Source organism: Pseudophryne corroboree, chromosome 8 (genome assembly GCF_028390025.1).
Source record: "Pseudophryne corroboree isolate aPseCor3 chromosome 8, aPseCor3.hap2, whole genome shotgun sequence".
NCBI lineage: Eukaryota > Metazoa > Chordata > Amphibia > Anura > Myobatrachidae > Pseudophryne > Pseudophryne corroboree.
Window position 1 is genome coordinate 250,221,708 of NC_086451.1, and position 14,935 is coordinate 250,236,642.

Genomic DNA, 14,935 nt, shown 5'->3' on the forward strand with positions numbered 1-14,935 from the left:
AATCTAAAAATAAAAAAAATTACCCTATATATTTACAAATATACTCTATTTTACCTAGAGTATACTGTATAAGATATATGCCAACAGGAAAATGTTCCCCCAGTTATACGAGTCCTGCACGTAATGTGCCAATTTATAACTATGTAAATGTATATGTTTCTAATATCACACATTTGTATTTTACTATATAAGATTTGCGTATATGATCATTCAATTAATCTGTAACACATTTTTCTGTTGGAAGGCTGGTTGGGGAAGATGATGACGCTTTGCTAGAGGTACGGACAGTGCAAATCCAACTCCATTCACAGTAATATTAAACATTTTTCCATTCTGGGAAAAAGCCCACTACTACAACAATTAAAAACAAACCAACTTACAATATAAAGACAATTTTATTGCCAATAAGCTCTGAAAGACTCAAAATTATTCTTAATTTCTTTAATGTGTCAGTAGGACCGTTTTCTCCTCCTGATGAAAAATCTGGTCATAGGCATCTCTCATTAAAAATAAAATTATTTGAAATAAATAAATATATAAAATAAATATCATATACATTTTATAAATACTTTTCATCCTTATGCACAGTATCTATGCTTGCATCTATATAACGTTCCTTGAAAACAGGAGCATCGTGAGTTCAGGGGTTTAGGTTCCTCATAGCTGTATCTTCAGGAGAACATTGCCCGCATGATGTGCAGGTCACCATTGGATACAAAAGGATGGTCAGTTCCTTGGTTTTGTTATGTTGTAGATTCTCTGCGATGGGATGGCAATGGTGATGACCAATCGTCCATCCTGTCATTTACAGGTACTATGTTGACATATACTGTATATCCAACGTTGCAATAAACAATTTTTTTTAAACATTCAGAACAATATTTTTGGCCTTATCTTAAGTGCCTACATTAAATACACATACATATGTGAATGATTAGTGGGTCTGTTAAATTCAATTTACTGTAGTATAGAATACGCACAGCCTCAAAAAAAATGGAGTACTTGTCTCTTAGGCAAACGGTGTGATGAGCGCCTGCTGTATGGATTGTTGATTGCACTGTTTACACCTAATTCCTGCAACCTAAGAAATACAATAGATGGTGCAGGACATTGCGTGTTACATGGCAGGCTGTGCTCTAAGAGTTTCCAGGCTGAACCATCTGTCTAAGAGGTATGTACCTCATCAATGCGTAAATATGCACATTAGATATGTGTGTGTATGTGTGTGTGTGTGTGTGTATGTACGCACGCACACACACACACACACACACACACACACACACACACACACACACACACACACACACACACGTATGTATGTATGTGGTTAGAAAAGGATTATGTGAAGCTGAGGAAAGCTACTAGTGAGAATAACGGTGTAATATTGGGGGTGCGGATTAATAGAGTGACATTTAAAAGGTCTATAGTCAATAGGTCAACACACCATAGGGTCGACAGTCAATAGGTCGACAGAGTCAAAAGGTTGACAGGGTCAAAAGGTTGATATATAAAAGGTCGACAGTAGAAAAGGTTGACAGGTACAAAAGGTCAACAGGGTTCAAAGGTTGAGATGAAAAAGGTTGACATTTCTTTTTGTTGGTGTTATTTTGTGTTCTTAAACATATTTGATCCAAATTTGTAGAAATGCGTCTCCTGGCGGGCTTGCTTTGCTCGCCACACTTCGGGCATGGTGGCTCACTTCCGTTTCACTCACTGTAAGGTTACTAAAGGTAATAGTTTGTGACACAGACAGTAAATGCAGTAAAATTTGTAAAAACATGGAAAAAAATCCTTAAAAACACGCGTCGACCATATGCGTGTCGACTATTTTCATGTCAACATTTTGAACCTGTTGACCTAATGTACCTGTTAACCTGTTAATTTTGACCTTTTGACTGTTGACCTATTGGCTGTCACCCTATGGTGCCGATTTATTGACTGTTGACCTTTTAACTTCCATCTATCAACCACCAACCAATATTGGGGTTAATTGCCAAAATATAGCAAAAATGAGGTGTTGTTTGTTTTTTTGACTCATTTAACTAAAGTCAAACACCACAAACTAGCAGCTCCCCACAGCTTCTAGTCACGCTGTGCTTGTGAATGGATTCAGTGATAGTTCACAGTCGTTTAGAATTGTACATGTGGATTTCTAACATAAGCTGATGGTCCATTAAATGATCTATTTATTTGTTAAACCACTGCACCAGTGTGCCTTTAATGACACATGCTTCTTATTTCACCTTGTCAAAGATTCCAGAAAGAATCCCGCTTTAGGATTGTTTGGTGTATTTCTTTTTTTGTAGTTTCATTATAAGAAAAGAAGGAACAAATAAGTGATCCCCTTACAATGATAATGTTCTCTTACATTCAAGCACAGTACCATTACTCTCAGTTCAAAGCCTTTAGTAAATAAAGGTGCATTAAGGGCCATTATGCCTTGCCTCTTGTCTACTGAAGGCTTTAACTCAACCAATATCAGGAATGGATATTTATATTGGGTTCCAGAGACTGGTAACCAGTGGTATAGGTTTGTTGGTAGAGAATGGTACAAAGTACCCATTGTCTTATTATTTACAAAAGTAAGCATCTCTTTAATATAAAAAGGAAAAGTGGTCTATATTCTGAAGGCCATCTCTCTCCCTCCTAGGTCACAAACCTTTTAAACATGTCCTCTCACAACGGTTTAAAAGGATTGTGTGTTCAGGTAAGTAATAGCTTTAAACAGCGCTCCAGCCACAGTAAGTCTCTGTTATGTACATTAGCATCAGTAACCTGTGGAACATCACCTATAGTGAAAGAGGTCTCTGTACATGACTGGTATTTTAGAAGCTTCCACAGGCCTTGGGAGGAAATGTGTGAACTTCTGATGTCTTTTAGTCCTGTATCCATCTCTCGGAGAACCATCTTTGTTCAGGGCCACATAGAATTGTTTATATAAGGTGGATGCGTAAGTATTGTACCAATTTTCTTCAAATTGCTCCCGAAAAACACACTCCCTGTTCAGCTTCTTCTGTCAAATAGAAAGAAACAGACTGGTGAGGTACAGCTCGCAACGTGATAACCACATAATCAGCAGATACAGAAGTCATATGACAGACATATTCATTAGCAGTACTACACACATTCTAAACAATGAATAGGAAACAAATTAATATTGATAATTCCTGATTTAAAAAAAATAATTTTATAAATTTTTAGTGGTCATGTTTTATTCAATTACTCTCTCAGCAACACAAGGGGATCTATATATCTTATAGATTTTGCCCATGCTACATACAGTAAATATGTTGCATCATTTTTCAAGACAATCTGGCCACTGTGTGGCAGTATTCTACTGCTGCGCAGATGCTGCTGTCTCCTATATATGTTTCTACATGGTCCCTCAAAGGGGAGGTAGTTAAAATGCCGCCGGACGAGAAACCGGCGGTCAAAATACCGACAACGGAATCCCGAAAGCCGACATAAAGCCGTTGTAAAAATCCCGCCGGAGTTTGGGATCCCGGCGTCAAAATACCGACACCCGGAATCCCGATCGATCTTCCAGCAGGACGCACTTGCATACTGCCATGGGGGTGGGGAGTTTAGGTTTAGTCAGTACAAGGGGGGGTTAGGGTTAGACACTTGGAAATGGAGGTTAGGGTTAGGCACCAAGTGGGGAGGGTTAGGTTTAGGCAGCGGGGAAGGGGGGGTTAGGGTTAGGCACCACCAGGGAGGATTAGGTACCACTGGGGAGGGTTAGGCACCCACAAGGGAGAGTTAGGGTAGGAAACAGGGGAGGGTTAGGGTACTTTTGGAGGGGCTGTCGGGATTCTGACCACTGGCATCCCGTCCATCGGGATATCATACTGAATCCCCTCAAAGTACTGTACTCTAGACCCCATCAACAAATTACCTGAACTTTGATTAAATATTTAATTGTCTACTTTTAGAATTTTCAATATTCACTTTGAGCATAAATTCAAAGGTATAGATTAGTATTAGTCAGTTTGCAGAATAGAATTGATCACACTTTACAACTGACTGAAGCTATCACGGTATTTATTAACTTAACATAAAAAATAAAATAAAATGATCTAACACTTTTCAATTCCGCTTTAAATATATTCTATGGGTTTTATCCTTAAAAATAATGTATAAATCAAACATTGCACTGTTTTCCACTATCACAGAATGGAAAGGAGTCAAAGAATGTAGACAAAGGAGTATGGTGAATTATGGGAAGCTTTAAAGAGCAATCCAACAGTTTATAGAGAAAGAACCAGGAAATCTATGCATTTCGGATACCGCTATGTTGGTGCCCATAACCGTCATGTACCAGATACCAATCTGGCACGCTAAGAGTTAAACAAGTATGATTTTTGCTTGTGTTCTTCCAGCTGGAGCTCTGGTAAGAAAAAAAAAACCTTGACTTTTTCCTTTGGACCAAGAATGTTTTTCTTTTAGCGTTGCTAATTGTGTCTTTGATCATTTTAATAGGAAAATCTCCACCTGTACATAGATTTTTTGAAGATTGTTCCCTTATGCCTTGGCACAGACAGTATATGTTTTCAACATGAATTTTACAGCTTTGACATAAAAGAAGCTGGCTTGCAAGTGACACATTGCAGGGCCAGCTCAAATCCGCAGAGGGAAGAGAGCAAGCTATTGTAGAAACACATTTTTAATCATGAAATGACTACCATATGTATATATGTTTCTGAAAAGCGAGACTTCGCAGCAGAAAAAAATGGACCTTTTTCCTTTTACAGAATATTCTTTCCGCATAGTACAATGCTGACTGAGTATTCACAAACAGCCTAAAAATGGTATTTCTCAACCTTTTGTTTTGTGTGTGTATATATATATATATATATATATATAAACACACACACACACACACACACACACACACACACACACACACACACACACACACACACACACACACACACACTCACATATATTAGAGGGTGGCTCAATAAGTAAGGTAACAAGACCTCTGATATGTTTGTGTAATGTGCTCTCTGTCAGTCTAACTCCCCACCAGGCTAGAGCAGGTAGACCACTGCTTCCCCTCACAGCCATTAGACTGCGTCTCATATCAGTCATACTGTCCCAACATCAGGTATAAGATGACGGGGCTGGTGGAAACATGCTGAAACATTGAGGTGCATAGTGTGATCAGATTTCTGCATCTAAAGGGTTCATCAGCAGCTGAAATTTATTGCCAACTTGTCAAGATGTACGGTGATAATGTCATCATGTCATGGAAACAGGTTTGGGTTTGGTACACTTCCTTTGATAACGGCGGGACAGACATTCAAGATGAGCAGCAATCTGGCAGCCAAGCACGTCCATCACAGGCAGTGCACCAAACCCAACATCAGCATCTTGCAGAAGAAATACTGTAGTTGCAATTAATTAGCCCATTCGATTAAATGGGTTCTGACTCCGATGCATTATGTTGTTGCATATGTAAACTACGGCTGCCCTTTGCTGTACATTTTTATAACAGTCCTGAGCACTCAGAATAACATTTTTAGTTATAGGCATTAGATTTACCTACAATATATAACCACATTAATCACAAAATGACAAATAAGATGTCATGTGTGCAAAAGTATATATTTGATTTTGTTACTCTTTAATGGAGAATGCAGCCTAGATAACAATCATTTAAAAGGACTCAGCTAGCAGTGACAGTATATTAGGTGATTATGTGTACTATACAAGATAGGTTCCTGCATATTGGAGCTGTCTTCCTTAAAAGTACTATTCATCTAAAATATTCAGACGAATAAACCCAGGACTAGGACTGACTGCTGTAACCTGAGACCAGTGGAAGCTCTATACACCCATAACACGCTTTGTATTCATATAAGTACGAGTACTGTTGCAATGCTTGTACTGTTATCCCCATCTCAGGATGGTGGTAACAGAACAAAATCAATTTTTTACATTTTTCTTGAATTTTTTTTGGCGCAATTTTTGTTATTTGTTATTTTTTTTAAACTAAGTGGAACTAAAAGATAAAAACATCCAGAGCTCATGTGTATATACTCCTAGCTGTGTCATACATGTGCATATCTTTTCATACTACCCTGGTGATACGGCAAGTTAACTGTTAACATTCTGGACAGTGGGCAATATTTTACTGGAAAATTAAATAAGCCTTATCGCCAAATCTTAATAAATAGTCCAGCATATCATTTGAAAATGTAAACCATGCACACTCTAAACAGTGTAAATGTATACCAAGTAAACCCAGTGTGTATAAATGTTTACCAAATCTATAAATGTAAATTTATTTTAAATGTTTTGTTCATTCCTAAAGTACTTAACTAAAGTTTATATGTGGCAGCACTTTTGAATCTGTCTGATGTACCTCATGTTGCGAAAATGCTAAACTTCCAGTATTAAATTATTTTACTTATTAATTCCTACCAGTGGGAGTACTAATCCAATGTCTTCTATGGGGGGAATTCAATTGTTCTGGGTGTCTAATTTTCCAGTCTAAATGGGACCTTTTCGATGCCCAAACAAATGTCACTATTCAGTTTAGGCGCACATGTAGCACCCAAACATACAGGGTTTTATCTGCGTAAGAACGGCTAAACCCATCTAAACTACCGCTTTGTGTTTGAACGCCCAAAGTGGCGACTTTGCCCACATATTTTCTTGCACCTCCAGAGGCTGCAAGAAAAATGTGTCCTCCATGGCTGCTGGGCGCCCTAACGGCAGAACAATTGAATTGCTGCCATCGGACACCATCTAGTGGCGGCCGCGAGAAAAACAATTGAATTCCCCCTTATAAATATTATGTAATACAATAATATTTAGGTTGTAGTTCAATGTTTCCTAACTTCGGTCCTCAAAGCATAGTAACAGTCCAGGTTTTCATGATATCCATGCTTGACAAGAGATTGTTACATCAAAATAACTGAGGTACTAATTAAGTCACCTGTGCTGAAGTATGGCTATCCTTAAAACCTGGAATGTCAGTGTGCCTTGAAAACCGTGGTTCTGAACCCCTGCTGTAACTGGATGGATGTTTTTATTAATTAATCCAAATCTGCATAAAATAATCAGCATGACTTCCTAATTATTTATAAATAAAGTGAAAAATAACCCCACATACAAATTGTCTATATTTTCTCTTTAAAGAGTAGGCATGCGACAATGCGTTTAACTGAAGAGGTCACCCCCAGCCCCATATCACTGTATGGGTTAAATAACTGAGTATATGTTTAACCAGCTGCAAAATAAGGTACATGTCATCCAATTTCCAAATGCCTACAAACGCTCTTATTTAGTTAGGCCCTTGGGCACACAAGAGGTGTGGCTTCTGTGCGTAACCTAATTTCTAATGTTTTATCAGCTTACATGATCAAGATGGTATTCAAATTAAAGAATGTGATTATCACAAGTGAGCACAGCTTGATGAAGTGAAAACTGGGTGAGGCTCTGTTGAAAGTGTAGCACAAGAGGCATAGTGTTTTTCTGACTGTTCTTTGATGTACTTTAATAACTTTACTGATTTATCTATTTCTAATAAGGAATTTAACATTTATATTGGTGCCTAGGATACCATGCTATCATCTGTAGGGTTTTTTAACACAGTCACTGTGACCAACTGATTGCAACTGAACTTCTGTTTTATCAAGCAGATACACTGGACCCCAATGAGTGAAGTGACCCTATCATGTAGATTGCAATACCCAACTAAAAGCACCTCCCAGGATTTTACTGTTGCATTCAGTGCTGCTTCTAGCTCTCATATAAAGAAGTTGCCCTGCTGAATAAGCTAATTTGACCTGTTCAAGTTAGTTATGGGAATCATCAGCATAGGGTTCTACACTGATCCACCATAACATTAAATCCATCTGCCTAATACTGTGTAGGTTCCTCTTGTGCCGCCAAAACAGCTTTGACCCATCGAGGCATGGACTCCATAAGACTTCTGAACTTCTGATAGTGTCCTGTGGTATCTGGTGCAAAGACCTTAGTAGCAGATTTTTAAGTTCTGTAAGTTACGAGGTGGGGACTGCGTAGCTCAGACTTGTGTTTCCAACACATACCACAGATGCTCGATTTGATCAAAATCTGGAGAATTTGGAGGGCAAGTCAACACCTTGAACTCATGCGTGATTCATCAGACCAGGCCTCCTGCTTCTATTGCTCCATGGTACAGTTCTGACACCCACATGATCATTGTAGGTGCTTTCGGCATTGGACAGGGGTCAGCATGGGCACTCTGGCTGGTCTGGAGCTACACCACCCTATACGCAGTGCACTTTGCGTCTGACAGCTTTCTATCATAGCCAACATGAACTTGACAGCTTTCTATCATAGCCAACATGAACTTTTTCTGCTATTTGTGTTACAATAGCTGTTCTGTGGGATAGGACCACACGGGTTACCTTCACTTCCCATATGCACAATGAGCCTTGGGCACCCATGACCCTATCACCAGTTCACAGATTGTCCATCCTTGGACCACTTTTGGTAGGTACTAAGCACTGCATTTTGGAGATGCTCTGACCCATACGTCTAGCAATCACAATTTGGCCCTTGTCAAAGTTGCTCAGATCCTTATGCTTGCCCATATTTTCTGCTTCCAAAAATCAACTTCAAGAACTGACTGCTCAATTGCTGCCTAATATATCCCATCGCTTGACAGGTGCCATTGTAACAAGATAATCAATGTTATTCACTTCACCTGCCAGTGGTTTTAATGTTATGGCTGATCAGTGTACTATATTGTATACTACCAAATTAAGCTCTCTGGAGTCTTTTTTGGTGAATACAGATGAGATCAACACACTCTCTTGTAACACTTACATAATGCACAGTGATGTTGGCTATGACTGTAGTGTTCAATAATTAAAAGTAGTTAAGCAGGCCATGGTATCATTGCTGAAATATTGCCTTTTAGTGTACACTATACCAGAGCTCCTTTTTATAAATTGGCCTGATCTACCACATATTCTGCTCTTTTGGCAATCTGCCCAAATGCCTGGATCAGACATTGTGGTATCCAATTAGAGACTATCATTTTATCACTGACTTTTTATCTCCCCTATCTAATTCATTCGCAAGAAAAACACACATTTTTCTTTCAAAAATACATAGGATCCGTGAGCCGCAGACCTACAGTATATATTTTCGCTGGACTTATCGCGTAAAAAATAGTCACATTTTGGGGATTTGGCTTCACCTTCTTTCCTGTTACGTGCTGGCAATGGAAGATAATCACCGGCTATCAAGGATAATAGGATAGCCCCCGGTGAACCAATTAGCCGTGGTAAATTACCGTGGCTTTTTGGATACCGCCCATTGTCACATCAAGAGTTTAAAGAGAGATGCTAAAAAAGAAAAATTCATTAAGGTCAACCTTTTTGAAATTATAGATGTGTTTTCCAGAGAAAGGCAAAACAACATCCCAGAAGCATCTGCAAAGTTGACTTCACGGGAGAAAAATCTTGTTCCAGTTGGTCACTGATGCCATATATATGTTCCATTGCGGATTATTGGTCGACTGGATTTATTCATTCTTTATATTTATTTTGATGAGATTCTGATGAGGTGTAATGATCAACTGATTGGCCATAGAAATTACATGTAGATATGATGTGACCAAACCAGTCAACATAATTCCTGTAGTCTATAGACCTCTCATGTCATTTATGGACCTTAACAAGTGCATACTACAGTATACTATAAATTAGTGCAATGCCGGTTTGTGCTGCAATTGTGGTTACTGTTTGTAATCTAAGAAAGTCATGAAAAAGTAATGAAAAGTCATGAAAAATTCAAACTTACCGACCCATACAGTTCTCCTCTTTCATTCATTCCCAGGTACAATCCAGAGTCCACACCACGGATGCTGACAAGACCAACAGCCAAGCTAATGAACTCCAATATTCCTAAGAGATAAACACATGTATACTATGAACCTTATATGTCAGAAATAAAAAAAAAATCATGTGGCAATCTTACAGGCAAACTTGTAATACATGTCTGAATTCTTCTTGTCTTATCATTATTGGGGATATATTTTATTACAATAATGGGTGATATATGATGAATACCATGATGTCACAAATGAAAAACACTTATCAATCTAGCGTGTTCCTCTCTACACTGCCTACTCAGACTGCCATTTCCTGTATGTAGCTCATATCTCATGTCTAATAAACTGAATTTCCTCTTGGGGATGTGCACCTTCAGGAGTGTTGACCACAAGAATATATCCCATGTAGCATCTTCTTGTGGTCTATGCCCCTTCCAGCAATTCCAGATGTCCCCAGAGAAAACAATTAAATATATATATTTTTTTTATATGGCATGAGGTATGCAGTCTAATTCCTAGTTTTACATTAATGTCCCTCTCTGTTCAGGGAACTCTTATATATCAAGAGGTCAATCCCTGTCAGCAGTAAGATTTGCTGGGTCCAGCTGGCAATAGCTTGCCCCATGAAAGCATGGAAAATTTAATTTATTAAGAATTGTGGCGGCATGCGTACTGTCCCAATCTTTTGGAATTGAGAGCCACAGTCTGGGCTGTTAGTTACACCGATTCTGCATAAGTGGCCTGCACATATCCCTTCCAACTGGCTGGAGAAGTGGTAAGATACCACCATTTCAGGCAAGTAATGCAGAGGCCACTGAGGGACACAATATTAATGGTAATTTGTGGCAGTAGGTGACATGCTATCACTGCTATAAGCAGTCAGAGAATATAATCTATTTTGATGTATTTTAATAAACCATGGGTGATATTCAATTGTTAGCGCCAGGGGTGGCAGCTGAACTGACTGAAAAGTAACCCGTTTGAGTGCTCAAATGGGACTTTTCATGACGCAAGCATTTGTTTGGTCGGGTTTAGCTGGTTTACTCGGATAAACCTGACCTCTCTAGGTGCGACAAGCGCGATAATAAGCACAATTGAATTGAATCCCCACCCCCTCCTGATCTGCCGTCACTTTAGATTCGAGATTGTGAGTGATAAACAATTGAATATTGCCCTGTGTGTCACTTAATTACATAAGTCACTTTAATACAATTATTGTTAGAAGATATTATAATATACTGTTTATAATGGTATTCTATATTACCATAATGTTATGTAAATGTTAACGGAGCCAGGTTTTTTTACACTGATCAAAGAAGCAAGAGTAGGGGACTGCGCTCGTAAGCTATTCCTAATCAACTAAAGCAGCTAGGGAGTGTAAATGAGGATATCCACTATCCCCACCAAATATTGGTAAAAAGAAGAAATCAAAAGAAAGTCTCCCAGCGCTATTGTTATTAGGTATAAAATGGTTAATTAATGGTAATATTAACACAAAGAATAAAAATATTCATAAAATCAATGTTAGTTAAAAAATAGTATTTTTATTTACACAAGAAAAAAACACTTTTCCAAAGATTTTCTTATTCCCTAAACGTGATCCTAATACCGGTATACACGGGACAATCACATACAACATTAAACATATAAACGTATAGATATACCAGTGATACGCTAAAATAGCGATTTATTCACTAGGTAGGAGTTTTGTTTTCCTCAGGTAAACGCAGGTATATACATGTGGTAATTATATCACAGTCCCTTATTGTTTAGGAATTTGTCCAAGGAGTCTTGGTTAATACCAGCTGTTTGTTATAATTTCTTTTCCAGAATTGGAATTGGCGCATGCGGACAAGAATCCTCAAAACCTTACTAGGAAATGTCCAAAGTTTATCCAAAGACACTTACTTCAGGGTCGCAGGATGGTTACTGGAACAGGTGTCTGCCGGCAGACATGTCAGATAGCTCCGCAATCTACTAGTTTCGCCTGACACCGCAGGCTTCCTCAGGATGGCCGAGCTGTTCCAAAACCCCGTTCTTATATCCCATCCAGTGTGTCCGTTGTCAAGGGAACTAATTCCCCTCTCTTTGCGCATGTGTCCATTACCCGGAGCTCCGTCTGCGTCCTCCGTCTATTTGTTTCTTGTTTCTTGCTTTCGCTTCCGCCCTGCCTCCTCAGTCTGTTTTGTTAAATTACCAGGCTTCATGCAGCAGCAGCAGCTCCTCGTGTAGTCACTACACGAGGAGCTGCTGCTGCTGCATGAAGCCTGGTAATTTAACAAAACAGACTGAGGAGGCAGGGCGGAAGCGAAAGCAGACGGAGCGTCACACGCCAGCACGTCCGGTTTCTACAGTAACAAGAAACAAATAGACGGAGGACGCAGACGGAGCTCCGGGTAATGGACACATGCGCAAAGAGAGGGGAATTAGTTCCCTTGACAACGGACACACTGGATGGGATATAAGAACGGGGTTTTGGAACAGCTCGGCCATCCTGAGGAAGCCTGCGGTGTCAGGCGAAACTAGTAGATTGCGGAGCTATCTGACATGTCTGCCGGCAGACACCTGTTCCAGTAACCATCCTGCGACCCTGAAGTAAGTGTCTTTGGATAAACTTTGGACATTTCCTAGTAAGGTTTTGAGGATTCTTGTCCGCATGCGCCAATTCCAATTCTGGAAAAGAAATTATAACAAACAGCTGGTATTAACCAAGACTCCTTGGACAAATTCCTAAACAATAAGGGACTGTGATATAATTACCACATGTATATACCTGCGTTTACCTGAGGAAAACAAAACTCCTACCTAGTGAATAAATCGCTATTTTAGCGTATCACTGGTATATCTATACGTTTATATGTTTAATGTTGTATGTGATTGTCCCGTGTATACCGGTATTAGGATCACGTTTAGGGAATAAGAAAATCTTTGGAAAAGTGTTTTTTTCTTGTGTAAATAAAAATACTATTTTTTAACTAACATTGATTTTATGAATATTTTTATTCTTTGTGTTAATATTACCATTAATTAACCATTTTATACCTAATAACAATAGCGCTGGGAGACTTTCTTTTGATTTCTTTTTTTTACACTGATAACTAACTACTAAGAAGTTGCACACTATATGCTGTCATATTTCTCTGATAGTCCATCCTACATTATTTCGGTACATACAACACAATAACATCCTTTTTAAATGAGGTTATTATAACAGATGCAACTGAGCAAAATTTGAGATCGTAACGTAAGTCACTAAAAAAGAACCAGCTCACTTTCATGTGTATGAATAGATAGCTCCAAAAAGAGGTTCTTTTTTTAAATATGTCTCCATGTTAAATGATGATGAATATATGATTCTGAGGACAAATAAATGTTAACCACACCTAACTTATAAAAATGACTCAATAACTGTGCAAAGGAATGAATTGGAAGTATGAGATGGGCAGCTATTGTGCTCTGCCAGTTATATCTTGTTAGCTCACATTATAGCCAATACAATAGTGCAAGAGCTGCTTAACTTAAACTTTTAATCTTTGCAGAGAATAAGGCCTGCAGTACACTATGTCCTATGCTGGGAGATCTGTACCAGCACATCTGTTTTTGGTAATCAATAAACAGAAGATATGTATCTTGTTCGCCTCTGGTAAAGATTTCAAAATTATATTAAAAGGGAAATTATTGCTACACTGTTATGTAAATAGCATATGTTTTGTAAGTATTATTATTATACTATTTTGCTTTATAGAAAGAAATAAAAAACAAATATCAGTACATACATTAGAGGCTGCTGATTTCCTCTTTGTGCTACACTTAAAAATGAGCTTACATAAGCAAACTGGATCAGTATGAAATACAATTAAAACCCCGACAGTCAAAATACCGACAACAATTGACTGACGGTCAAAACACCGACATGGTCAAAACACCGACATTTAAAATACCGACATGGTCAAAATACTGACATTTAAAATGTCGACATGTCCTAAAGTTTTTGTTGTGTATGTCGACATATGTCGGTATGGATACCGTATAAGTGTATCGTGTCCCCTCGCATGGCTCGCTGCACTCGCCATGCTTCGGGCACTGGGATGGTAAAGTATGAACAAGTCGGTTTCAATGAAAAAGTCATGTCGACTTTTTGACCTGTCAACATTTTAAATGTCAGTGTTTTGACCTTGTCGGTATTTTAAATGTCGGTATTTTGACCATGTCGGTGTTTTGACCTTGTCGGTATTTTGACCAAGGGTCAATGGTTGTCGGTATTTTGACCGTGGGGGTTTTGATTGTAGTTAAATTGACTGCATGGTAAATTGACTGCATCCCAAGCAAACAGATGTCATGTGAGTATTCATTATTGTTTAATGAGGGCAGATTTTAATTTAAAAGCTAAATCACTATTTGCTATTAATTTTTATAACAAATACAACTTTACAAAGTATTCTGCAATCAAAATTATTCAGTTTCCTTGCTCATTGAGCCTTAACCATAGGCGTGCGCAGCACATTTTATTAGGGGGTGCACTGTTGGAGGGGTGTGTCTAGCACCGCCTTTTGGGCGTGTCTAGCACCATCTATTGACGGTCAGCGTAATATAAAATATCCACCCTTGTACCAATCCTAATAAAGCAGTAACATTGTCAGATGTTGTGGTGTGCACCAAACAAACACTCCTGATGGCACTCACTGCAATTACACTGCTCCTCCTCAGCCTGGTCTGGCCCCCCCTCTCTTTTTCCTGCAAGCTGCAGTCACTCACTGACACTGACAGACACATACTAGTTACTGCTACTGCTGGAAAAATGTGTTACGTGTCAATGCTGCTGCCGACCACCTGCCAGTATTGAATTTGTCCTCCTAAGAGGAATACTGGCTGCATGCTGCTCCTCATCAGTGGCTGGCGTTGGATAGAATAGAAGGAAAGAGGTGGACGTGTGATGGGTGGGCGTGTGAGCAGCATGATGTCATCACGTCACATCACGCAGTTTTTCTACATGGAGGTGGAGCCGGTAGTTTGAAATCCGGTGGCAGTGGCACCCTTGATTAACCCAGGCGTCCAGTCAGTAATGCAGTCCTGACAGGGTGCAACACAGAGGGGACAGTA

General features: G+C 39.0%; 1 protein-coding gene across 1 annotated transcript in view; it reads right to left on the minus strand.

Moving 5' to 3' along the window:
- Window positions 1-415: 415 nt before the first annotated feature.
- Window positions 416-14,935, minus strand: part of FGF16 (fibroblast growth factor 16) — a 48,671-nt gene continuing 34,151 nt past the window's right edge. The window contains exons 2-3 of the mRNA XM_063937175.1: window positions 9,805-9,908; window positions 416-3,013 (exon numbers count right to left, since the gene is read on the minus strand). Of these exons, the coding sequence (XP_063793245.1) occupies window positions 2,786-3,013; window positions 9,805-9,908 (332 nt within the window). The 3' untranslated portion in view covers window positions 416-2,785. The remainder of the gene's footprint in view (window positions 3,014-9,804; window positions 9,909-14,935) is intronic.